Here is a 27,052-nt window from a genome sequence, read left to right on the forward strand (position 1 = left end):
CTGGGACATAATGATTGTCATGCTATCCACTGCCTAGGAAATTCTTTGCACTTTTAGATTCCTTGCAGCGTCCCTTCGGCCCCTAACTGCAACCCTTTTCATTCCTTTTGCTGTACCTCTGTTCATATTCTCTTCCCCCTTACTGTCCACCCTCTCCTAACAATTATTTCACAATGTAATTCTCCTTTCAGCTCTGAGTCACCTCTTATTAAGGTCCAAGCGCTTAGCATCAGGCCAAAATCTCAAATTCCTTTGTTATTGTTAATATAAAATTGTCGTCAGATAAGCGACCTCTGACATTAAAGTGGACAAAAACGCCATGTTTTTAGCCAAGTGATTTTTGTTACTGTATTTTTTAACTAGCTCGGAGGCCCCAGAAACGTCTAGATGCAGAGCAACATGGCCTTGTTTTCGTTGCTAGGTCTGAATGTTTAGACAATGCGAATACAGATAGGCTAGCTGCTTCTAAAGACGTGACCCAAGATCTTCAGTAATAGTCTGTGGATGTTGTTCTACAATATGTGGATATACAATGTCTTTACTTACTTTACTTTATCTTCCCACCACTGGCCAGTGGCAAAAGGCTGATACAGTTCCTCTCCATCTGTCTCTATCCCGAGCCATTTCCCTTGCTTCCTCTAAGTTTTGGATTTCATCCTCAAGATCCCTGACAATTATGTATATCCACCTCGTTCTTGGTCTACCCATCGGTCTTCTTCCTATTTGTACTGCTCTCCTGGGGTTTCTATTCCCATCCATCCTCTCAACATGTCCAAACCATTTCAGCCTTCCCCTCTTCAACCTGGTACTGACTGGCCTTTGCCTCAAGCTCACCCTGATGTCTTCATTTCTAACATAATCATCCCATTTAATGCCAAGTATCCTTCTCAGCAGCTTCATCTCAAAAGCACCCAACCTTTTCTCTGTTCTGGTCAGTGCCCAGGTGGACGAGCCATACATCAGGACTGGTAGTACTACTGCACTGAATATTCTCATCTTAGTTCTCAAGCTGATTTCATGCCTTGACCAAACGTTTTTTCTCAGAACCTCAAAAGCTCTTGCTGCTCCTAGTTTTCTTCTTTGTATATCTTCAATTTGCCTCCCGTCTGCTGTTACCACACTTCCCAAGTAAACAAACTTCTCAACTTGCTTGAGTTCCTGTCCTCTGATTGTCATATCCTCCATGTGCACCCAATCATCATCCTTACTCACAACCATTATCTCGCTCTTCTTTGTGCTGATGTTCAAGCCAGAATTCTGTGTCTCTGTCTCCATCCTCATTACCATACCTACCAGCACCAGCCACGTATCAGCAACCAACGCAACATCATCAGCAAAGTCCAAATCCATAAAAACTTCACCAATACTAGCCCCTCTGTTTTCGTTCTCCATCACTCTTCTCATTATATGGTCAATGTCACAAAACTAAAATAGTATATGTCGAAAACGAAAAGGTCACACCTTGCAAGTTTTGCTCGCAAAATCCTTGCATAAATATTCTACTTGGTCGTATAGCACAAAAATTACATGAAATTTTAAAATAATTGTAACTATCAGATGGTTAAAGAAAACGATGTGGGTTTCAGTTCATGAAAACCAAGACACGTACTACAACATTGCTTAACCATCAAAACGGCGTCAGCATGTCAACTGTATATTGCACGTCATTCGTATAGTTTAGGAGACAATTTCATCTTTTCTGCGCTTAGATCTCTGTTTTCCATGCTGTTTGTATTCTTATAGTTCACAAGTTTTTATCGTGAAATACTTCGGGGTATACTATTATGTTTGCGTCAGATACTTTGAAATGGGGTTTTCCTCGGCAGCAGCGAAATAAATAAAGTACGATGGCCTCAACACCCCACAATTGAAAGAACATCACTCAAGTCATTGAGGATCATGTTACAAGGGCCAAGTCTCTGAAATCAGCCGATTGATACTCGACTGGCAGCAGTGATGTGTTGATTACGTGAACATTTGTCCGTAAGTCATGAGGTTACACAATAGTAGCTAGACGCACCACCAAGTACTTTTGTTTCTTTGCTTCTTTGTCTGCTTTAACTGCTCGTTTGCGAAGGTTAGGGTTTTGTACAGTGGTATTTACAGTTTACGAAAACTTTATTATCTTAAATCCTTGCTTCAGATGTTACACTCGATGGGGGTATCCGGTATAGGACGGATGTTATGTTAACGCCTTTAGAAGGTGACTCACGCGCACCACCATTACTTATTCGCGTCGTGTCTCTTAGTCCTACGGTAAAAATGACGCCCATATCGCTACACATACGTGTCAACCAACATAGAAAAACGTCCGCGTCCTATATAAAACTACTTCCAGTTTACTACACAGGTACGAGGCATTGAAATAAAATCAAGAAGAACGCATAAACACAAACCACGGGACCAGACCAACAACAGGATGCTGGGTTTCGGAAATTTTGTACAAATCCCGCTTTTGTTTTCGTCCGACTTTCTTTACCTTCATGCAGTGAAGCTGTCGTTCTATTCAGTAGTTATATACTAGATTTTTAAGCCACTCCATTATTAAATAATTGATCTCAAAAACAACTGTTTTGATTATATGTGTAAACTATAATTAGTCATTTTCCAAAGGGACAGAAGCTATTACCTTTATCCTTCAGCTGTTTCATTTAGGATGGACTTTATTTGCAGATAACTTCAATGATAACTTGTATACCCACAGACCTAGCTCTCTCTCTCTCTCTCTCTCTCTCTCTCTCTCTCTCTCTCTCTCTCTCTCTCTCTCTCTACTCTCTCTCTCTCTCTCTCTCTCTCTGGGTCTGGATATCCAGTGTAAACCTACTTTTCCTTTTTATACCTTTGCTATTAATTTTTTATTATTATAACCTGGACAGTACCAGTTATCTGAAATTTCTGAGTTTAAGTAACCTGTGTTATGGTGCAACGCCACCTGAGTAAGAAATGGTATCAGTTCGAATAAATGAAATGATGTTTTAAAAAGAGGATAAAAACTGAATCATACGTAGATTAGTAAACGACATTTTCGTGATGTGCCGTTGCTTAGATTGCAATCGTTATTACTGATAATATTCCGAGTATACTGTCAGTAGTGTCGAAAATATAAAGAAAGCATAAGAGAAGAAATCTGGTGTGACTAGCACTGAAAAGTACAATGCTGATCAGTAGGGCCAGACTAGGTAGTACACTAGGATTAAATGACAGAACTAGGATAAAAGGAGAAGATACGAAATGTTTGTGCTTTGAGGGAAGTAAATGAGAATTTAGAAAGTTTTCGTTACTTTAAGCCCCCCATAGCCATAAAATGCAAATTAAAATGAAATTAGAAATAGATACAGTTTTGTGCAGCAACCTTATCAGAAAAGTAAAGAGGAATTCGTAGCTAATATACTCTTACTGGCAGATCTACTGAGGGAAGAAGTGGAGAATAGGACAGAATTTCTAAAGGAAATGTGGTATTTCAGAGAGAAGAAGCGCAAACGAACACAAACTATGGAGGAATAAAACAAGCATGAGAGGAGCCGTTTCAGAATATATCCCGCCTACTACTACTACTAAGTTGACTGTGTGTAGTGTTTAACGTTCTTTTCGAAGTACCTAAATTGTTATTTGAATATGTAAGTATGGTATATATTCGTGTTTAAAATTAGATTTGTGCTGGGAAAATTAACTCACGAGGGATTAAAGGCAATTAAAGATTCTAATAAACCCATAAGTTCGGGTTGCTCAACCCGAACTTATGGTATAAAAGTAAGGGTGCTGTCACACTAGCAAAATTTCTGTAGACTTTTTCTGAGTTTGTCGTCAACTTTATAACACAAAGCAACTAGTGGGTCGTGCTTGCATGTGTTCAATGATGCTGCATAGAATAAAAAAAAAGTATTTGGGTTCAGTCCTGGTTAAAACAACTTGAAAAGTTTTATTTAAAAATAAATAAGCTAGGGCTAGGCTAGATAGGCTATTCATAACCTTGTTTACACAACCACAGTCAGACTGTATTATAAATTAAACTAGAGAAACACGAGAAAAATTTAAAAGATTTTTGTTCATATTTGGTAATGCCAAAAAAAAAACCCACAATGGGAGCAGACCTAGGCTATATAACAATCTGATATTCACAATATGGCATGCTTATCTGTATGAAGATCAGCAAGTTCGGGGAAGCTTTCCCCGAGTCGTGTGGTGATTTCTTCGTAATTTTTCCTCTTAAGACCCTTTTTCTTAAAACTATCATGCTTATGGTCCCATAAGCATCGTCTCTCCCTCATATCTTCAACCAAAAACTGTTCTGCCAATCTTGTCCACTGTACCAAGAACTCTATCTTGCATCTGATGACTTGAAATGCGCGCTCTCTGAGATATACACAAAGTCGATGGTAGCGATGGGTTGAATTCGATCGGTACTGTTTTCAAAATTTGTGACGACGAAACCAGAAAATCGTTGTCAAAACATGAAAAGTCGACGTCAAATTCAAAAGTCGACGGAAATTTTGCTAGTGTGACAGCGCCTTAAGGGTCTATTAGAATCCAGCATATGGAGTCACGAATTTCGGGGTTGTGGCGGGGGAGCTTTTCCCTCCAGGTTGGTACACAGCGTCCAAGGTTAGGTTAGGTTAAAGATAAGCCAGGTCAGGTCACTGTACCCCCCTTACTTCCTACCTATCTACAGATTTGCCAACCAGACCTACAACAGCCTTGACCCGTTTATAGACTCTGCAGTCGCCCCCAGGGTAAGATAACGGCACGATTTGTAGGCTACAAAATTCTCATAGGGGGTTAGTGCCATCAATTCACCTCATGCGGTGTACTGTAGGCTTTACATAGGGTTCTTTGCTGCGTTCTTTTGGCCCCAAGCAGCAACCCCTTTCATTCCTTTTACGGCAGGGTAAAATACTGAATGACCGGCCAGCCTCTACCGTGGCATGATTACCTTCCCGAAAAAGTACTTCAATGCGTCCCTGTAACCCAGGATAGACATTAGTCAAGAGCCAGTAGCGTCCGTCGAAGCAACACCTCGAGACCTCTACTTCCCTCTCGAAGTCAGTGTTTTCTCCGAAGTCACAAATTAAGGCCGTAATTTCCGATTTTCCAGAAGGTGGTGCTATGGTAGAGGCCGGCCATTCAGTATTTTACCCTAGCTCCTTTCATATTCTCTTTCCACCTTCTCCTAACAATTGATTCATAGTGCAACAGCTTTGAGGTTTTCCTCTTGTTTTACCTTTGAAACTTTTACTGTCAATATCCATTTCAGCACTGAATGACCTCATAGGTCCCAGTGCTTGGCCTTTGGCCAAAATTCTATATTCAGTTCAATTAGGCTATGAGTAAAGAAGCTCTGTTCGTATCTATCAGGAGAAAGTGTGCTAGTAATCTTCTCTTGCAAAGTAAGTCACAAGGAACCAGGAATTACAAATAGGCTACCCAGTACTGGTTGGGCCATGTTAGATTAATACAAAATGTATTCATATAGCTTTTGGTGATTGTTCGGAAGACTCCAGCCAGCCATTTCCGCATGAAAAACCATTTTGGATTTTTCATGCAGAAATGGCTAGGTAATGATTGGTAGGGCCCTAAAAGAACCTAGAAATACCAACCTAACGTAACCTAGGGGTGTTTACCGGTTAGAATTTTTTCAGATTAGCTTTGGAGGGTATGTCGCGGGCTGGGTATTGTCTTACCTTATAAGGCTTAATTTGATTAATTTTTTTCTCTGTTATTAAGCATTTGCACAGGTTATGTATTGAGAAATTTTTGTTTTGTAGTGTTTAGAATGTGGGAGGTGGCTGGAGTCTTCCAAAAAATAATTGGCCCAGAGTTAGTTTAAGTCAAGCTAATTAGTCAGGGTCATTTGTGGTAATCCATACTCCTTTGCTTCACTTTCATGATTTCATATATTAAAATTTAAGATTTTCATGTTATTTTTGCTCCTTAAGTCATCAGAAGCAAGTTTAATTTATAGCTTAATACCATAGGTTAGGCTATCAATGCAAAATTTTAATTTTGCTTCGTTGCATAGACTAGAATGCAATGATATTTCAGATTTAAAACCACGTTAAAATCCTACCTTAGTTAAGATCAGCATTGAAATTGCGAATGTGATTGTGGTTTTTGATAATTTGAATAATTTTAACTTCCATTCCGCAGGGAATGCTTCATTATTTTTTTATTCCTTACTAAATCTAGCAGTTTATGGGGACCTAAGTATGAAACTGGCATTTTTTGTTGGGGAGAGAGTTGAACATAAAAATGAAATGTTGGAATGGTTATCACTTGGGGATATCCAAACCCAACCAACTAATAGTTATTAACATGACTCGGGACACCCGCCTCCTCCAAGCCTTACCTAAGGGTTATATACCTATTCAATTGAGGGTTCTTGTGTATCCAGATTAAGTACATATAAAAATATATTTATTATTATATACATCCATATATCCTGCATTTTCTTTTTCAGACTGTATGTTCTCAAGGCTTATTGTTAGATATGCAAGTAGGAAAAGATTTTCCTTGCCCAGTGTCAACTTTAAATACGCTGAAACAGAAGTTCAAAATGAGGAGGAAAAGCGTCTACCCCCAGTATATCCATTTGAGGAGGACAGGCAAGAAAGAAGAGGAGTCAAGAGTAGATTTAAAAAAGAAAAATCAAATGGCAAATCAAATAAAGAATCTCTAGGTATATTAGCATCTCGTAATTTAATTGGTGAGAAACAAGTAAGTAATAAATTGAGCAAAAATATGAAATTTGAAGGAAAGTACAAGAGCTTTAATACATCCGTGAAACGAAAAACTGGTGCAGGTTTTGAACCTGAGGGCGAACTGATTTTTGGCATTCATCCAGTGTTTCATGCTTTACAAGCTCAGCGTCGTAAGTTTAACCACCTCTATTATAAAGCTGGATTAGAGGATAAGAATGTTAAAATTCGGGAGATACTGAAATTGGCTGGTGATAATCATTTACAAGTGGAGGCTGTCAATTTGTCACAACTCACAAAAATCATTGGTGAAGATCGAGTGCATCAAGGGATCTGTTGTGATGTCAGCCCTCTGCCTTTTGAGAAACTTGAAGTTGATTTGTCTAATACAAGTGATGAAGAATCTTGTAAATTGTGGCTGTACATGGATAGAATTCAAGATCCTATGAACTTTGGTGCTATTTTAAGATCAGCTTACTTTATGGGTGTGGACAAAGTGATCACTTCTAAAGAAAATAGGTTAGTTTTATATTCAGTGAATAGAATAAATATGTACATATGTGCAGTGTTATATGAATGTTGAATGTCCTAGTGGAAATAATCTTTACTCTTATTTTACAAATGCATGACTGATTATTTTACTTTGAATTTAGAGTAATCAATAAACCACCAATTGATGTTCAGTTAAAAGTGATTTCTGTCTTTCAGATTCTTTTCAAAATATAAAGTTTTACAATGATAGTGAATATCCTCTAAAGCTTTGGTGGACCAGTTAGAATTGTTTTACAGTCACATAGTTTTCGTGTTTTACTACAGTACATGCTGCTACTCACAACAAAGGTACCACTTGTAATTTTTTTTTTATGTAATCCTCTTTCCATCAGTCTTACAGGGATAACGTTTATGATTCTTTGTTGTTTTGATGTTTTTCATATTTATCCCTTTGTGAATGTTGATATACTAACTACTGTACGTATGTTGATAATGAGTTTTTCTAATGCATACAAACCCAACAATTATATAGGGATCAACATGGGTCATGTGTCTAATAAAGAGCACAAGTGAAGTATGGTATTCTCATGGCACTTGCCATGTAACCTTGGCCAAGCAATTGGTTGAGGTCTCCAACTGGAGGTAATTTGGCAGTAGTCGTCTCTAAGCAAACCGGAGGGAATGATCTGTTATGTTTGTGTTAGACACATTCATTCTTGCTCATTCAGTATGCAGAATGTCATGCATGTTTTTTGTGTAATAAGCAGCACATTCTATGCCAAATGTGTATTGCTTTTGACTACATGGTTCCTCATGCTTACCTGTTTAAATATGTAATATGCCATTAAGTGTTCAGAAAAACCTAGCTGGTACATTAGAGTAGGCTGAATTGAGGTATAGGCTCATTGTTTGCAGACCTACAAACAGTGAAAACTGTCTGATGCTGGAAAGCTTACTGACATCAGTGTTTGTCAACCAATATAGCATAAGAAGCAACTTTATTTGACTGTAAGGGTTGTTACTTGGACCTAGCCCATTCTCTGGTGTCAATAGTTGATCTTGAAGTCCACCTGCAAGCTGCTTCGCATATAGAATGGAATGTCCTTGACCTTCAGTGCTACTTCAGATATCTGTTCAGGATGACTAATTTTATCACTTATGCCAGAGAGCCAACACCTATGAATCAAAGCAACAATCTTTTTGTCTCAATTTTGGCTACTGTATGCTGTTTTCATGATAGATGTAGCTATGGTAGTCATGGTTTGCAAAGACATTTCTGATTCAAAAGATCTGTAACCATTGCTGCACTGAAGAAAAGCTACTGAGCACTCACACCGTTGCCAGCTTGGCAGACACATGACATATGAGGTGGTTAATGGATGGGTGGTTGTGAGAAGATGCTCTTTCCCTTTTTACATGTACAAAAGCGCATGTGCCATTGGAACATCATGGACCACAATAAGGGCATAATATGATTGATAAGTTATTATGCGTAAATTAAAAATAACCCTGTTTGTGTTAAATTTGTTTAGGTAGTTGTTGAAGTAAATATGAGCTTCGATTGAAGACCTTGTATTTTCCATCTTGTATAGCTCTCTCATAAGTGCCAGTATATATTTTTTTTATCTCATTTTCAGTTGTCGACTCACTGGGATTGTAAGCAAAGCAAGTGCGGGGGCAGCAGAAATGCTCCCTGTGTATCAGGTTGATGACCTCAGGGGTTTCCTTCAAGAATTAGTTAACCAGGAATGGAATCTAGTGTGTGCAGCTCCTCAGAGTACATCGTCAGTCTCCTTAAGTACATACATGCCAAATGGAAATACAGTGATAGCTGTAGGTTAGTAAGTTGCTAAATATTTAAGTACAGCAATGTACTTAACTAATGTTGATCTGGGTAAATTGTTTAATACTGTAACAAATAATAATAGATAATAGTAATGTGTTTCATGACAGACCCATGAATTTTATGGAGCCCTTATATGTAGTCCAGATATCCCCAGACATGCTTGTTCTTATGTCTTGTAAACAAAAGTTAAAAAACAGCAAAAAACTGCTGGTCACACATAACTGCTATTGACCCAGCATTAGTTAGTATCAAGTCATTGTTTAGTGTATGCCAACATAACTTCCAAACTTTTGTTTTGGTATTTGGAATAAGATTTCTTGCTATCATCAGTTGGTTATTTTCATGTTTCAGCTTTTTCTGAAAAAGTGTTTTAATAATTGACGTTTCTAACAGGATGTCTTGTTAGTTTCCTGTATCTCTGGCTTGTCTTTTTTTCTGCACTGGTTTTTGGATTTGGCTGTCTTTTTTTTTTTTTTCTAGGTAATTTGCATATTCATATAATTTATTATGAATTTTCATTTTTTTAGAAGTAAGTTATTTATTTCCACTTATTGTGTGGAACTTTTTGCCGTAAAGTATGCTGCTGGTGTAGTACTTTGAGTTGCGACCATCATTAATTGTGTGTCAGTTTAAACTAGATCATTTCATTTACTAAAGTAAAAAGCTAGGGTCTGCCAAGTGTTTTTGTCTGAAGGGGGTTATAAGCTTTCCACTGCGTACCTGGCTGTTACTCTCTTGTTAATGCTGGCCTCTTTAGCACTTGCCACCTGCCTGCTACTCATAAGCCTGCTTGTTGTCTGCTCTTAGTATTGCCATTACAGGCAGTCCCTGGGTTATGACGTGGGTTCCGTTCTTGAGACGTGTTGTAAGCCGAAAATTGTCATAAGCCGGAACATCGTAAAAAATCCTAAGAAAACCTTACTTTTAATCCTTTGGGTGCATTAAAAACTATGTAAACTGCATTCTTATTGCATTTTTCATTAAAAAATTCAAATATTGAATATTTTGCATTTTTGGTGTCATATTTCTTGTGCCAGATCAGCATTGTAGGAGCCGTAACCCTGGAACATGCGTCGTAAACCTGGAAATAATTTTTGATAAATATAATTGAAAAGCGTTGTAACCTCGGAACGTCGTAAGCTGAACCCGTCGTAACCCGGGGACTGCCTGTATTCTGCTGCTGTCCAGGCCCTTGCTGACTAATTTCATACCATTGCAGGGTAACATCTTTTCTTCTTCATTTGGTGTTGTTTAGAATCATAATTACTAAGACATTGCTTTAACTGTCTTCTTTATGACTGGCTGAAAGGCCTGCTGCACCTCTTGCGGCCTTTTATAAATGCTTGGCCCTACCACTGTCCCTGTTGTACTGATGGTGGCTACTGCAGTGCCTGCTATTACTGGTTGTTCTGCTTTTGTCTATGCTATGCCTTCTTTTTTAATTGTGCTAAATGAAACTTTTGTATAAGCTACTACTGTAGTGTATTCCCTGCCCTATCTACAGTTCTGCTCTGGTAGTGCTTGCTGTGCCTGCTGTTCATGATGGTTGGGTGCTCAGACACTGCTTGTGACTCGTACTTTTAGTGTGCCTTTTCTCTGCTATGCCAACTGTGTCAACTGTTTTAAGTACACTTTTAGTATCGTCTCTTCATGCTTGGACTTTGGTTCCGTCCATTCCATCACTGCCTGCTGTTTCTTTTTCTTAGGCTGTTTCATCAACTTCCATTAAGCCAGCAGCTCTTGCTATGCCAGTTGGCTCCTGTTTTGCAGGTGATTTCTACTGCTTCCATTTCAGTTGCTATCCCCACATTGGTGATTGCTAGAACTTCTGTATCTGCTACTTCCAAACCACCTGTTGTGCCATATCTACTGTGTTAGATGCTCCTGCAGTGTCTAGTGTGCTTGCTGTGCCTGTTCTTTGGTTTCACATACTTTATTACCCGCCACTCTGACTCTGCTATGTTTATTGTGATTGTAGTGTGGTGCTTGCTCCACTCTGTACCTGCTCTACCATTGGTTGCCACAGTTTTGCCAACTGTACCTGCCTCTGCTGTACCTTATGCTTATGCTATGCCCACTGTGTTGACTATTTGGTTAAGTCAGATGGGGATAATTTCTTCTCTTTTTGCTGTAGTAGCTGGCAGAGTCGTGACTTACCAGTAGTTAACTTCATGTTTTCCCCTTGTGCTTGAACAGTGCAGTAGGAGTTCTATGATAATCAAGGAGTAGTACTCCACTCTCTGGCCTCCTACTGTGTCAGCTTAGGCTGGAGTTGGTCACCCACCTGTCCCTAGTTGCTCATGCCTTGGCAACACATGCACAATCACTGATTCTCTTTGTAGTCCTGGAAATTGCTGAAGACTGGTCAGCCTAGAGAGTGCTTCATCTAAGGGATCTTTTGGCCTTGGTTGAAATCCCTTTGCTGGTAGGTTCTCTACTGCTAGGATTCCTGTTTCAACTACAAACCTCTCTGCTGCAGCTGCTAGCAACATGATATTGTTATGATACAATAAAGTTTTATACATACTTACCTGGCAGATATATACTTAGCTATTAGACTCCGTCGCCCGACAGAAATTCGAATTTCGCGCACACGCTACAGGTAGGTCAGGTGATCTACCGCCCCGCTGCTGGGTGGCAGGAATAGGAACCATTCCCGTTTTCTATCAGATTTTCTCTACCACCTGTCTCCTGAGGGGAGGATGGGTGGGCAATTAATTGTATATATCTGCCAGGTAAGTATGTATAAAACTTTATTGTATCATAACAATATCATTTTTATACATTCAACTTACCTGTCAGATATATACTTAGCTGATTCACACCATTGGAGGAGGGTAAAAGACAGCTAATAACTGATTTAGACGGAAATCACAACATACGTTGTAGGTAATAAATAATTAAAACTTTGGTTCCTACCTGATTAGACTGAAGACTTCATGGTTACTGTCCGGGAGTCTGCTTAGTCTCAAGAGCCTCAACGAGATATTGATCTATGGCTAAGAGTTCGTGTATGTCTGTCAAACGGGTCTTATCCGCTTACTCGGCAGATCCTGGAAGGACTATGTCAAAGGGTGCTGATCCACTTACTTGACAAGAACCTTATTCAAGGAGCACAACACCGATCCCGATCACCTTAACCTAACACCCGTGTTAGTTCTAAGATTGCAAGGAGTTATCCCCGAACTCCTTGCAAACAACCAATAACTCAAATCACAAACATACATATAACGTAAAAGTACAAAAAGATAAAAAAAAATTTCTGTACAAGCTAGCTTGTAAGATACATTCGCAGTTCCTTACTGACAAAAGCAACGGCCGCCTGTGCGACATCAAGCACCCTTGCCAGTAGAAAACCAAGCACCCATCTCAAAAGGGAGGTCTACGTACAAATATATAAACAAAATATATAAATTTTTAAGGATCGGTATGTGTTCCTAGCCCCAGCACTGTATCCACTGATACGAAAGGACCTAGAGAGAAGCACTTCTCATAGGTAACTTTGACATCTTTAAGATAATGAGATGCGAAGACTGAATTACACCTCCAGTAAGTCGCATCTATAATGTCTTTCATAGACATGTTTTTATGAAATGCTAAAGATGTGGCTACAGCTCTTACCTCATGAGCCTTCACTCGAAGAGTTCTTAAGGAGTCATCAGTGCATTTGTCATGAGCTTCAGTAATTATGCTCCTGACAAAAAATGCTAAGGCATTTTTGGACATGGGTCTCTTTGGATCCCGAACCGCGCACAGTAGACTTTGTTTACATCCTCCTAGTTCTTTCTTCTTCTTGAGATAGAACTTAAGAGCTCTTACCGGGCATAAAGATCTTTCTATTTCCTCTCCCACCAAGTTCGAAAGACCCTTCACTTCAAAACTCCTGGGCCAGGGTTTTGAAGGATTTTCGTTCTTGGCCAGAAACAGAGTCTGGAAAGAACAAATAGCTGAATCTTTCTTAAATCCCACTCGAGAATCAAGGGCGTGGATTTCACTCGTTCTTTTAGCTGTTGCTAGGGATAACAGGAAGATACATTTTTTCGTCAAATCCCTAAACGAGGCAAGGCGAGGAGGTTCAAATTTTTCTGATGAAAGGAATTTAACCCTCTTACGCCGATTGGACGTATTAAACGTCGAGTCAAAATGTCTCCCGTATGCCGATTGGACGTATCATACGTCGGCTCAAAAAAGTTTTTTTAAAAATTCGCGGAAAAAAAAATACTTATAGGCCTACCAGCCGAAAACTTTTGTATCACGCGCCTTGGGGGATGCTGGGAGTTCACGGATCAAGGCGTTGTTTTGTTTAGTTTACAATCGCTACGCAGGAGCGCGCAAGCGCGAATTTCTTTCTTATCGCACTAAAAAGTATCAGTGACACATCTCGGAAATTATTTCGTCACTTTGACATAATTATTGCACCATTTTAAATTATCCTTTACATGAAGTATTATATATGAAAATGTGCGCAATTTCATGCACAATACAACTAAAAATACTCATGATTGTAGCTTTTATCAATTTTGAAATATTTTCATATAAATAACGATAAGTGCAAAAATTTCAACCTTCGGTCAACTTTGACTCTACAGAAATGGTCGAGAAACGCAATTGTAAGCTAAAATTCTTATATTATAGTAATATTCAATCATTTGCCTTCATTTTGCAACAAATTGGACGTCTCTAGCACAATATTTCGATTTATGGTGAATTTATGAAAAAACTTTTTCCTTACGTTCGTGCGATAACTCTTCCGATAAATTTTTTCGTGCGATTGTCCTAATGTTTGCACCCTTTTAAATTTGCCGTTACATAAAGTTTTTATATGGATGGTGCGCAATTTCATGCACAATACAACAAAAGACAACCCATGGTTGTAGCTTTTATCAGTTTTGAAATATTTTCATATAAATAACGTTAAGTGCAAAAATTTCAACTTTCGGTCAGCTTTGACTCTACCGAAATGGTCGAAAAACGCAATTGTAAGCTAAAACTCTTATATTCTAGTAATATTCATTCATTTACCTTCATTTTGCAACGACTTGGAAGTCTCTAGCACAATATTTTGATTTATGGTGAATTTATGAAAAAAAAAAAAAATTACGTTCGCGCGGTAACTCTTCCGAAAAAATCAGATTTTTTTTGTGCGATTGTCGAAATGTTTCACCATTTAAAATTAGCTGTTTCATAAAGTTTTATATATGAAAATGTGCGCAATTTCATGTAGAATACAACTAAAAATGATTGAAGGTTGTAGCTTTTCTCTTTTTTCGAAATATTTGCATATAAATCACGATAAATAGAAAAAAAACCACGTTCGGTCAAATTTGACTCTACCGAAATAGTTGAAAAACGCATTGTAAGCTAAAACTCTTACGGCCTAGTAATATCCGTCATGTTTCTTCATTTTGAAACAAATTTGAAGTCTCTAAAACAATATTGTGATTTATGGTGAATTTTTGAAAAATATATTTACCTTCACTCGCGCGCCGATTCGCGGCCGCAAGTCTCCGAAATACGTACATGGCATTATCCTAATATTTGCTCCTTTTCATATTAGCCTTTTATAGAGTTTTCATATATCAAATGTGCGCAAATTCATGAAGAATACAATAAAAAATAATTGAAGGTTGTGTAGCTTTTTCCATCTTCGAAATATGAGCCCATATGAAAAAATATATATATTAAAATTTCGACATTCGGTCAAATTTAACTCGTCCGAAATGGTCGAAATCTGCAATTCTAATCTAAAACTCTTACAGTATCGTAATATTCAATCATTTGTCTTAATTTTGAAACAAATTGGAAGTCTCTAGAACATTATTTAGAATTACGGTGAATTTTGAAAAAAAAATATTTTTTGCGTCCGCGCGTTTACGAATTCGTACATCATTTTGTGATAATATTTTTCCGGTGTTACTTTTTATGTTTTACAATGTATTATATATCAAAATGATCGCAATTTAGTGTACAATACAACGCAAAAAAAAGTAACTGGTTAGCTTTGACCGTTTTCTGCACAGCGTGATTTGAATACAATTATGTATGAATTTTTTTTTTTTCGCTACCATATATCGCATTATTTACATATGATAATGATATTATTTTTCATTTCTGATGGTTGCATTCTAAACTTCAGGCAATGACAAAAAAAGGAGCCAAAAATGAACTCTTAATCTTCAAAAGTACGCGCGCTGTAATTTTTTTGAAAAAATTATTTTTTCCACTTCCGCGCTCACTCCAAACCAGGCCCGGCATACGGGAGACGTTTTGATTTTTAGGGCTCCGGCGGGGCCCTTAACAAGAGGGTTAAGCACCACTTCCAGATTCCAGCCCGGAGTACGAGAAGATATGGATTTAGAGGTCTCGAATGATCTTATTAGGTCGTGAAGGTCCTTGTCTTCTGCTAAATTTAGGCCTCTGTTCCTAAAAACCGCAGAGAGCATACTTCGGCAGCCTTTAATAGTAGAAACCGATAACTGGGATTCCTCTCTAAGGAATATCAAAAAATCGGCAACGTTGGTCACAGAGGTATCGGAGGAGGACAGCTTCTTCTTTCTACATCATCTTCTGAACACATCCCACTTCGATTGATAGACCCGAATAGTTGAGGATCTTCGGGCTCTAGCGATTGCTTTCGAAGCTTTGCTTGAAAAGCCTCTCGCTCTGACAAGTCTTTCGATAGTCGAAAGGCAGTCAGAGCGAGAGCGGGGAGGTTTTGATGATACCTCTCGAAGTGGGGTTGTTTGAGAAGATCTATCCTGTTTGGAAGAGATCTGGGGAAGTCCACTGTCCATTCCTGTACCTCTGTGAACCAATCTTGAGAGAGCCAAAACGGGGCGATGAGGGTTAGTCTCGTCCCTTCCGACGCCACAAACTTTTTCAGTACTACTCGTAGCAGTTTGAATGGGGGAAAGGCGTAGGCATCTAGGCCTGACCAATTCAACAGCATGGCATCCACCACTATCGCTCTCGGATCTTCCACCGAGGAGCAGAAGTTCTCTATCCTCTTGGATAGGAAAGTAGCGAACAGGTCTATCTGTGGCCTGCCCCACGGGGACCACAGGCTCTGACACACTTGATCGTGGAGAGTCCACTCTGTGGGGAGCACTTGGTTTGTCCTGCTGAGTCTGTCCGCCCTCACATTTTTCTCTCCTTTTACGAATCTCATTAGGAGAGTAATGTTTCTCTCTTTTGCCCAAGATAACAGATCCCTCGTTATCTCGTAAAGGGAAAACGAGTGAGTCCCCCCCTGTTTTCTGATATAGGCCAACGCCTTGGTATTGTCTGCGTTGACCTGTACCACCTGATCTTTGACCTCCGGTTCGAAGAACTTCAGTGCTAGGAAAACTGCGTACAGTTCCTTGGCGTTTATATGCCAGGCTTCCTGTTCTGTTCTTCAGCCTGACACTTCTCTTACTCCTAGAGTCGCTCCACATCCCATCTCTGATGCGTCTGAGAATAAGATTTGGTCTGGGTTCCGAACCTCTAGAGGCATGCCCTTGTTCTTCTCCAGAGGGATCAGCCACCGCTTTAGATGATTCTTCACCTCCAAGGGAATCGAGAAAGTGTCTGTTAGTTGCCCTTCTTTCCAATTCCACATTCTTCTTAAGAAGAATTGAAGAGGGCGTAGGTGGAGTCTTCCTAGGGAAACGAACTGTTCTAGGGAGGAAAGAGTCCCCAGAAGGCTTAACCATTCCCTCGCTGAACTTCGTTCTTTCCCTAGGAAGTTCGAGACTTTATCTGTAAGCCCCGAACGAGTCTTTCCTGGGAAGGAAAAGCCAGAAAACCCCGAGAATCCATCCGAATCCCCAGATAAACTAAGTTCTGGCTGGGGATCATCTGCGATTTCTAGAGGTTCACGAGTAATCCTAGAGATTGCGTTAGTTTCAATGTTGCTTGCAGGTCCTCCAAACATTGTTTCTCCGACTTGGCTCGGATGAGCCAATCGTCGAGATACAGCAAGATGTTTATGCCTTTCAGATGAAGCCATCTGGCCACATTCCTCATCAGGTACGTAAATACCTAAGGAGCCGTGGAGAGGCCGAAGCACAAGGCCCTGAACTGGAAGATCTTTCCTTGTGTCATAAATTTGAGATACTTCCTCGACGATGGGTGAATTGGAACATGAAAGTAAGCATCCTGAAGGTCCAGGGAGACCATCCAGTCTCCCGGACGCAGGGCTGAAAGAACCGAAGCAGAAGTCTCCATGGAGAATTTCTTCTTCTCCACGTATCGGTTCAGGATGCTCACATCTAGGACAAGTCTCCATCCCCCCGAAGCCTTCGGGACTAAGAAAAGGCGGTTGTAAAACCCCGGGGAGTGCGGATCCTGCACTTCTTCTATTGCCTCTTTGTTCCTCATCGTTGCCACCGTCTGAAGAAGTGTCTCCCTCAGAACAGGGTCCTTGTACTTCGCCGACAATTCCTTCGGAGATGTTAACAAAGGTGGTCTGTCTAGGAAGGGTATGATGTATCCCTTCTCCAGAACAGACAAAGTCCAAGGGTCGGCTTCCCTCATGGCCCAGGCTCCTACAAACTTTAGGAGTCTGACACCTACAGGTGTTTGGAGGACGTAGTTGCTACTTCGACTTTTTAAATGATCGGAAGGAAGACCTTCCTCATTTGTCGGAAGCCTTTCTTTTCGTTGGGGGTCGAGATGAGGCGCCTCCACGAAAGGGCACAATAGGGGTACGAACTGTTTTCTTTACAATTGGTACTGCTGGTCTATTCTTTTTGGTAGATTGTACCAAAAGATCCTGCGTTGCCTTCTCAGATAGTGACCGTGAGATGTCCTTCACTAACTGAGAAGGGAACAGGTGATCCGACAGAGGAGCGTACAGTAGAGCTGACCTCTGGGAAGGAGATACTGCTTTGGTCAGGAAAGATCCAAACAGAGATCTCTTTTTCACTACTCCTGACCCAAAGAGAGATGTCAGTTCTCCCGAACCATCTTGTACTGCCTTATCCATGCACGATAAGATACTGTGCAAAACCTCGGGATCCAGAAAGTCTGGATCTCGGGTCTTTTTAGCCAGCACCCCAAGGGACCAATCCAGGAAATTGAAAACTTCCAAGACGTGGAAAAGTCCCTTTAGGTGCTGATCTAACTCGGACATGCTCCAATAAGCCTTAGCCGAGTTAAGAGAATGTCTTCTTGAAGACTCTACAAGGCTTGAAAAATCTGCTTCTGCAGATGAAGGAAGCATCAGTCCCATAGCTTCTTCCGTTCTGTACCAGATGCCTCTCCTACCTGCAAGTTTGGAGGGAGGAGAGCCATAAACCGTTTTAAAGACTCTTTCTTAGAGCTCATCCAAGTATTCAGTGACTGAAGAGCCTTCTTCATGGATATTGCTGGCTTCATTTTAAAAAATGAAGAAGACTTTGGCGTCTTCGTACTAGAAAATAGTGATCTAGGAGAAGGAGGAGCTGCAGGGCTTAACGAATCTCCGAACTCTTGTAGGAGAAGCGAAGCTAAAACCTTATAGTTGGAAAGGCCTTCACTGGTCGAAATCTCTTCCTCCGACACATCTTCTAGTTCCAGATTAGTAGGGGGAACGAGTTCTTTTGGAAGACTCTTTATCCGGGATCTTGTTTCCCGGGGAGAAATACTCCTGGTCGGAGAGGGACTGCCGGACCTAGAAGTTTTCTTCTCTTGTACTTCCAACGAGTTCTTTTGAGAGGTAGAAGTGGATACTGTCACTTTCGAAGGTCCAACCACTTTATCTGGAGTTCAACTTACTCTAATAGTCTTAAGCTTAGAAGGAGATCTACTTCCAAAAGAAGAATCACTGCTAGCTGACGTTCTGCGCCTGACAGGAGCCTCGCGCCTGGCTGGAGCTTCGCACAATCCTGGCTCTGTGCCCTTGGCAGGCGCCTCGCGCCTGGTTGGCGCTTCTTGCTTAGATAGAGCCTCTCTCCTGTCTAGCTCTTCGCGCTTGGCTGGCGCCTCACTGAACTCTTTTCGCCTGGGAGAAACTTCGCTCTCATCTGAAGCTTCGCGCCTGGCTGGCGCCACGCGCCTAACTTGAGTATGAATCTTGGCAGGTTTATGAAAGACTGACGAGACTGAAGAATCGTTGTCCGATGAAGATACTTCTTTCGGAGGAACCTCATATAAGGAAGTTCTAGACTTCTTAATTGGTAGAAAAGAATCCTTTCTTCTGGGAGGATCTCTAGAGAGGACTCCAATGAGAGAAGCTATTGAATCCTACATATCTCTTAAGGTTATATATCGTAAGTTTCTTTTTTTCTTTGGGTTTGTTTCCAAAGGAGGGGAAGGAGAACGGTCCTTCTCAGGTTCCCACGAATCCGCAGGAGAAAGCAACAAACTTTTTGCCTTCTTATTATCCGATGGCAATTCCTCCGGAAACCGCTCAGGACTTGAGTTTAATCGAGATTCTTTCCAGCTCCTCTTCAGGGGGCGGGAAAGATCCGCAGATCTCCATCCTCTCTTGGGAGATGAATTTTCCGATGAAGAGAAACACTCACGGAGAACACTTTTCCTGTAGCGATCTCTGGCAGTCTGAGGTGTTACAGAATCTGCCGAAGAGACGTCTGACTGGTGGGGATTCTCCACAACCTCCGTACGGCTTTTGACATTCCTTCTCCTCTGGGCTTGGGAGCTTGAAAGAGGTCTAGGCTTGGAGCGTTGTGGAGCCGATCAGACGCCCCCTCCACTACACTGGGGACACTTAAGTCAATCCACTGCACTATTTATTTCACTATGCTTACCTTCTATAGCCGCCATTTTAAGTTCCATTTTCTTAAGGGCGGCTTTAAGATTTGCAATTTCCGATGTAGAATCCGTAGGTTCTACAAGGGGTGTAGGCACTGAAATATTAGAAGGAGGAGCATTTATCAAAGGAGAAGAGGGTACAAAATTACTCACTAAATCGCTACAAAAAGAGCTAGGCATGGTTTTGGAAGAAGACTTCCTCAACCGGTCTCTTTCTAAATTCTTCAAATAAAAAGTTAGACTTCAACCCTTCAGCACTTAAACTCTCGCATTCGTGACAAGTGTTATTGAAAGAGCATTCATACTTTCTACACACTTTACACACAGTGTGAGGATCAACCGAAGCTTTCGGCATTCTCACCTTGCAACCCTCATTCACACACATTCTCACAACACTTCCAGAGTCAGACATCATGAAGAAAAATCCAATCCAAATCCAAACAACGGTCCACAAAAGCGTATGCCAGTACAACGATCCAAATACATCACCAAAAGGTCCAAAACGAAGATCAATTGTGATGCAAAAAACTAAATCCAGCCGGAGAAACCAACAACGTTGTTGCCAGTAGCGCCGACAGAGAAAATGTGATAGAAAATGGGAATGGTTCCTATTCCTGCCACCCAGCGGCAGTGCGGTAGATCACCTGACCTACCTGAAGCGTTTGCGCGAAATTCGAATTTCTGTCGGGTGACGGAGTCTAATAGCTAAGTATATATCTGACAGGTAAGTTGAATGTATAAAACCATTAATTAAACACATTACATGCTGGTTTTCCTTCTCTCAGACTCTTGAATCCTTGTCACATTCAGACAATATAATTAGTGAAGAGGGGTGGTTTCTATCTGCCGGTAGATCCTTCTGGTACATAAAAAAATTTAATGCTCCTCTGTCTGGGAACTTAGAAAACCGTACATGGCATAGGTGAGATGCCAAACTGAAAAAAAAAAGAGAATTTCTTGGTTGTCAATTTCCTGCCATATCCAATAACTTCTTAATTCAGTAAAGTCATGGAAAATATGGTTCATGTTTGCCCCATGTGGTTCTGAAATGTAAGAGCTCTATCTTGTCTTCAGTGATCTCAGAAACTTGAACGCTACCATGCATTTCTGGGGCCTCTAAGCAACATAATTTTATTTTTTTTAGCATGAAAACCCCGTAGGATATCACACCAAAAACATCACCAAAGGTTCTTACCAGATTCCTTCAACTTTCAACTTCCTGCTTTAATTTCATCCAGTACCTTACATTCTTCCCATATTAAGCATACAGCCTTCTTTCATGTCTCATTTAAGAACAGTCCTTGGGCAATGCCTATGAGAATTTAGAAGTTTTAATCAATGGTCTCATATAAGTATTGTATTATCATGGTAATACAAATTTTTGCCATGAGATTGTAGTGAATTACCAATTTTTTTTTGCAGTTTTGAGAAAATTTCAAACCAAGGCCATCTTTGACTTATGCAGGAAATTGTTTTAAGACCCCTTTTGCATCTGAAAATTCACATAGATTCAAATTCCTCTTACAGATTGACATTATACATTATTTGATGTATTTTCTCATATAGTATACAAACATATTCATGCATACAGTATGGACTGTAAATCTAGTGAGATTACTCTTGATGCCCATAGTGTAAATGCAGTTGTTATGTTGTTTTGTTTAAGGAACACCGTACATTTTTTGGTAACTCATTGCTTAACATATTCAGATTTGAGTTGGCATTTTGGAACTTTTTGGGATTTAAAAGTGATTTCACATTGATGTTTGAATTTGAGGCCAGCTGTATTTAAATTTCAATTGATGTTTGAATTTGAGGCCAGCTTTATTTAAATTTCAAGAATAAGCAACATATTAAATCTGAAGTGCCAATAGCTGGGGTAATATACTGATAAATACTTGTTTTATATCAACCTTTTGTTATTCTGTAAAAATTATTCCCAAATTTGTATTCACACCTTATCCAAATGTCGTCAGTTTTCTTTGTCAGTGATTATATGTATGCTACAGTAATTAGTGCAGTGTAGGTCTTGTGTAATCATTTTTTGTTTTCTCATTTAAGGGGATGTTTTTATAAACCAGTACTATACATAGCTGTTTCATTTCACCCAAGTTGTAACTATGTACTATTTTTTTTCTTACTGCTTTTCAAATCCTATTTCATATATTCCAGCATGTTTCTAGAAGTTGCAAAAAAAAAAAATTTACACCCTCTCTGCTCAGTTTGTTCTTTTAATACAGGTCAGTATAAAGAATTGCTTAATTCATATATATTTTGTAATCCTGAGCACCTTTTGACACTACCTGTTACAATTAATACAAAGTTCTGAGTTAACCCCTAAACATTTCACACTGCAGCCACTCTACATGTTTTTTTTTTTACTGTGATTTTCCTTTATACATCCTTTTTCATCACCTTAACTTTTGTTTGATTTCCTCTGATTCTCAACCTTTCCCTCCATTCATCTCTTCTGTCCTGTAAACATTTCCACTACCTCTTCTGATTGTACTATTAGTACTTGGTCATCTGCTTATAGCAGCTCCTGGGAGCCTTTGTTTTTAGCACTTTGTTGTAGCTTCATCCATTACCATAATAAACAGGAAAGTATTCGGGGCTGATCCATGATGGACACCAACATGTACCTCAGATTTCTCAGAAACAGTTGCCACTATCTTCTCTCTAGATCTTAAGTTATGTAGAGAAGCATCACTATCTGAACAAGTCTTTCTTGTACCTTCTGCCTATCTGTTTGTCTTGATATTCCGTCAAAATTCCTTCCCAGTGTCTACGAGTGTGTAGTATGATAATTTCCTCTTTTTGTAGTAATTTTCCTGTAGTTGCCATAGAAGGAATTTATGTCACTGATTTCTCTGGCTTGGAACCAAACTGGCATTTATCAACTGTAACTAGTTGTCCCAGGCTTTCCTCCAGCAACACTCTAGTGCTTAAAAAAATCTTGTTCCTGCTTGATTTCCTCTTAGAAGTGCATCGTTTTTTTTCCAAAGAATAATATTATTAGACTTATTCCATTCTTTTCTGTTACTATTTCTTCATTTGTCATACTCTCATGTAATGTGAGTTTAAGGATAATTGGCTCTCCTACTTTTATTGTTTTTATTCTATATGGTAATGGGGCTTTCTCATTTTCCATTTTTGCAAAGACCTTTGGAAAACCTCATAAGTTGCTGTGTCCTCTGTTGGTCTCTTGCCCACATTTCCCAGCTCTTATTTTGCTTCGTTAAGATTTTCAAAATATTGTCTGTCATTCCAGTGTCTATGTTATCAATTTTAATTTTCCTGTTTTTATCTTTGATATACTTTACCCCATTCACATCTTTAAAATCTCAGCATCTTCACTATCCTGGATGTGTTTTTGTTGCCTTGGATGTGCTAAGTTGTCTGACTACATCAATTTTCTCCCGGCTTTCCTTGGATGTGCTAAGTTGTCTGACTACATTAATTTTCTCCCGACTTTCCTTCATTTGCCTTGCCACCAGCTCTAAACCTCTCTCCTTGTAAACCTCTCTATCTTCTTCTCTCCCTGGCATCTGGCAGAGCTTGAAGCCTCTCTTGTCTTCTTCAGTTATCTTCTTTCATTACCCCTCTTAATTCTGCCATTATGTCTGTCTTTCTCCATATCACTTCCCCAATGTCACACAGCACATTTCTGAAGCTTATTGTATGTCTTCTTTTGGCAGTTTCCACTGGCCACTTTTTGATGCTACTTTGTTTCCCAATTCAGGTCTCCAGATTTTCACAGGAGAAACCCAAAAGGATTCCCCTTCATTGAGGGTCAAAGATTGAAGTAAGGAAAAGATGAAGTCAAGTACAGTAGTACCTCGAGATACGAAAGGCTCTACTTACGAAAAACTCGAGATACGAAAGCCAATGCGAAAAATTTTACTGCTCTACATACGAAAAGTTTTCAAGATACGAAAGGTTGTTGCTGTAAAGTCCCGAGATTCGCCCGGAGCACCGAGAACAATTTTAAAACTCCCGCGCCGCCAACTGAGTAAACTTGCCACCATCCTCCTGCTCTCCCATTGGTTCCTGATGCTAGTCACCCCATAAGGTCCTGCTCTCCTATTGGTCAGCATCTACCCCTTGTGCTTTAAGTAATCTATTGGTAAAAGGATGCTGTAAATTGAAAAACTTATTCATGCAATACATTTAATAATAAAAAAACATTAGGTAAAGATAGAATAAAGAATAGAAATGAATGGTTATTATACTGTTTGGTAGTTTCAGTAGTTGAAGAGAGATAATGAAAATTTATGGCTTACTGTGTAAAGTGATTGCTTGTCGATCGTTCGATACTCGTAAGTGCTGGTAAACAGACGTTTGGAAGCTTTTTTTTTGTTTGTTTATTATAGTTAATGGTTACTTAATAATTATTTGAAATGAGTACATGCAATACATTTAATAAAAAAATTGTGAATTAGATATCATAGAATATAAAATAAATCAGATTGCCAACAAATACGTATTTTTCAGAATTCTTCTGCTTTATTATTACGTTACGTATACGTATGTTTCATTATAGCTGTCAGTAACTCGGTATCTCCATTAGGTAAAGATAGAATAAAGAATAGAAATGAATGGTTATTATACTGTTTGGTAGTTTCATTAGTTGAAGAGAGATACTAATGACAATTTATGGCTTACTGTGTGCTAGGAAAAATGATTGCTTGGCGCTTGTTCGATACTCGTAAGACGGGTAAGAGCTGAATGTAAACAATCGATTGGAAGGTTTGTTTTTTGTTTGTTTGTGTATTATAGTTAATGATTAATTAATAATTATTTGAAATGAGTACATACTGATTATTTATACATTTTATTGGCTTATTCTAAGCTTTTAGCTCTTAGGTTTAGATGTCAGAATCATAGACTAGGCTACAGTAGCAACCGCTAACATAGGCTAGGCTTATTGCTAAGGGACATATGCTAAAGTCCTAATATATGCAGTAAAATTGGGGTTGAACATTACATGCAGTTGAATATTACTCAAGTATGTACAGTATTTTGCCTTTTTGGAGTCATATTTCCTCCTTCGTAACCCTAGAACATGTGTTTTAGGCCTGGAAATATAATTTACTGGGGTGTTTTTGGAGGGCTTGGAACGGATTAGCCATTTTACATGTAAAATGTGTTCCAAGATACGAAAAACTTATGATACGAAGGCCGCCTCGGAACAGATTAATTTCGTATCTCGAGGTACCACTGTAGTCCCATAGAAAGAGAGCAAAATGAAATGTAGCAAAAGACCTTAAATATTGGCTTCGTGATATCACGGGGTTAGATGCGGTCTTCAACCAGATCTCATCTCGTATGTGCAAGCGTTGCCAGATCTCACAGATTCCTTGCTTACAATCTCTGATTGTATTAACCGGTTTACCAGCTGCGCTTGGAAATATCCTAATGTTAAGGCCCCAGGTTTGTTACCTATGAAAAATACAAATTGATTCTAAAATTTGTCATATAAGAAAGACATAGCACTGTTCATGAAAGAAACTGCATGATGACTACCATCATGCAAAAACAAAATGGTGGCCTGAATTCTCAAGTCTTGGGGACTTGAGTAGTCATAATTTTCCTGAGATCTAAGGTAAAGTTAGTGACTTCTTCTTGGGGGTTTTAAAGTAAATTTTTATTATTTTTCTAGTGCATTGAAGAATCTGGTGTTTGTATGAGGTATAGATGCCTTTTAAATATATTTGTATTTAGATAGACAGTGTTTATGAAGTGAGTTTATTATCCAGTGAGGGAGTATTTATGTGTTTTGTATTTCTGAAGTTTTGTGAGCAAATTTTTATCTAAAAGAAATTTCAGCAAAGAGTTTTTTGTATAGTATAGTATCTTCTTTTAATCATACATTCCTTTTCAACAGGTAACGAGGGCTATGGGATTACTCCTGAACTTCGAGACTTGTTTAAAACTACCATTGCTATTCAGCCTGGTCGGGTATTGCAGACTGGCATGGACTCGCTCAATGTATCTGTAGCCACTGCAGTGATCTTGCATGATATGACATCAAAAATTTCTGCGCTAAATACTAAGAACAATGCAAAGAGGTGATTATTTTGTATAGTTATTGTAAATAAAGATCTGCATTTATGTTTTTCACAAATGTTTTAGTCATCCATAGTTTAGATAAGCAATTTATACTACAAGTGATATGCAATAGGAAAAATATTAAGTACTTTTCCAGTCTTAAGTACTCCCAAAAGACTTAAGTTCTGTAGGTTTTTTAGGTAACTTGCAGAGGAAATTGAAACTTGAAGAGGAATAAAGCATGACCACCATGGAGAGAGAATCAAAGTGTTGACTGAAAATATTTTGCAACCTACCTGGTCTAAAATATATAGAGAATTAGGAATATCTAAGTCCTCTGAGAAATTCTTGGCTCATGTTGGAGCTTTGAATCTCATCTAGCGGCAAATGGAGCGGAGTTAAAGTATTTGAAAAATTGGATGTGTTAAATCTCCCATCACAGAAATTAACTGTATTTAACATCAACACTAATAGCAAAAAGTGCAAAACATAAGATTAGGGATGGCCATTTGCAGTGATAATATATGAGGATATATTTTTTAGATTAAATGTACAAAGAATGATAAATTGTTTTTTAAACAGGTGAATAGCCATTCACTTGGTGCTGTTGCTGATCAAAAGAAAGTTGATGATCAAAAAATGGAATTTGTGTTGATTAGGTGGTGACGCTGTGCTGTACTCTGACAATGGATAAGACACTAATAACATGAATTTTCTAAAATGGTCTTGGGTGTTGACAAACTACAGAAAACTAGACAGGTAAACGCCTCTGAAAATATGTTGTTGCCTTTTTAGAAATATTTATACTTGCCCTTTTCCTCAGAGAAGCTCAGCTCCTGATTTGTGAGGAATGTCAGTAATCCAAACTTATTCCCTGGATTAGCAGAATAACATGACCAAGATTAGTGCCTTCCCACTCCATGAGCTGCAGATGGTCAGTTTGATGACAAAAAAGCAGAGGTCTAATAGTTGGCTGAGTGCCTCAGTGGCGTGGTTGGTTTGGTGTTTGCTTCTCACCTCGGTGGTCGCGGGTTCGATTCTCGGCCATTCCATTGAGGAGTGAGAGATGTGTATTTCTGGTGATAGAAGTTCACTCTCGACATTGTTCGGAAGTGACGTAAAGCCGTTGGTCCAGTTGCTGTATAACCACAGGTTCCATGCAACGTAAAAACACCATACAAACAAATAATCTAATAGTCAGCTGGAACCTGATGTGAAGAATATGTCTCAGAAAAGT

At 39.2% G+C, this 27,052-nt stretch overlaps 1 protein-coding gene across 3 annotated transcripts; it reads left to right on the top strand.

Annotated features, from left to right (window-relative positions):
- Positions 1-3,321: 3,321 nt before the first annotated feature.
- Positions 3,322-25,883, top strand: LOC135208492 (rRNA methyltransferase 1, mitochondrial-like). 3 transcript variants are annotated; one of them, XM_064240729.1, is made up of 4 exons: positions 3,322-3,565; positions 6,455-7,211; positions 8,822-9,021; positions 25,652-25,883. In XM_064240729.1, exons 2-4 carry the CDS (start codon positions 6,460-6,462, stop codon positions 25,837-25,839), a joined length of 1,140 nt encoding a protein of 379 aa, XP_064096799.1. In that variant the 5' UTR covers positions 3,322-3,565; positions 6,455-6,459; the 3' UTR covers positions 25,840-25,883. The 3 variants fall into 3 exon arrangements, with proteins under 3 accessions (XP_064096799.1, XP_064096797.1, XP_064096798.1); XM_064240727.1 differs by having other exon boundaries at positions 3,323-3,617; XM_064240728.1 differs by lacking the exon at positions 3,322-3,565 and adding an exon at positions 3,906-4,730.
- The last annotated feature ends 1,169 nt before the right edge of the window (positions 25,884-27,052 follow it).

This window comes from Macrobrachium nipponense, chromosome 35, assembly GCF_015104395.2.
Source record: "Macrobrachium nipponense isolate FS-2020 chromosome 35, ASM1510439v2, whole genome shotgun sequence".
In the NCBI taxonomy this organism is placed as follows: Eukaryota; Metazoa; Arthropoda; class Malacostraca; order Decapoda; family Palaemonidae; genus Macrobrachium; species Macrobrachium nipponense.

Bases quoted from the DNA above. Each gene is read 5' to 3' on its own strand.
- LOC135208492 (XM_064240729.1), top strand. From the start codon at position 6,460: ATGTTCTCAAGGCTTATTGTTAGATATGCAAGTAGGAAAAGATTTTCC. The intron at 7,212-8,821 runs GTTAGTTTTATA...TCTCATTTTCAG, and splicing joins ATCACTTCTAAAGAAAATAG to TTGTCGACTCACTGGGATTG. The intron at 9,022-25,651 runs GTTAGTAAGTTG...CCTTTTCAACAG, and splicing joins AAATACAGTGATAGCTGTAG to GTAACGAGGGCTATGGGATT.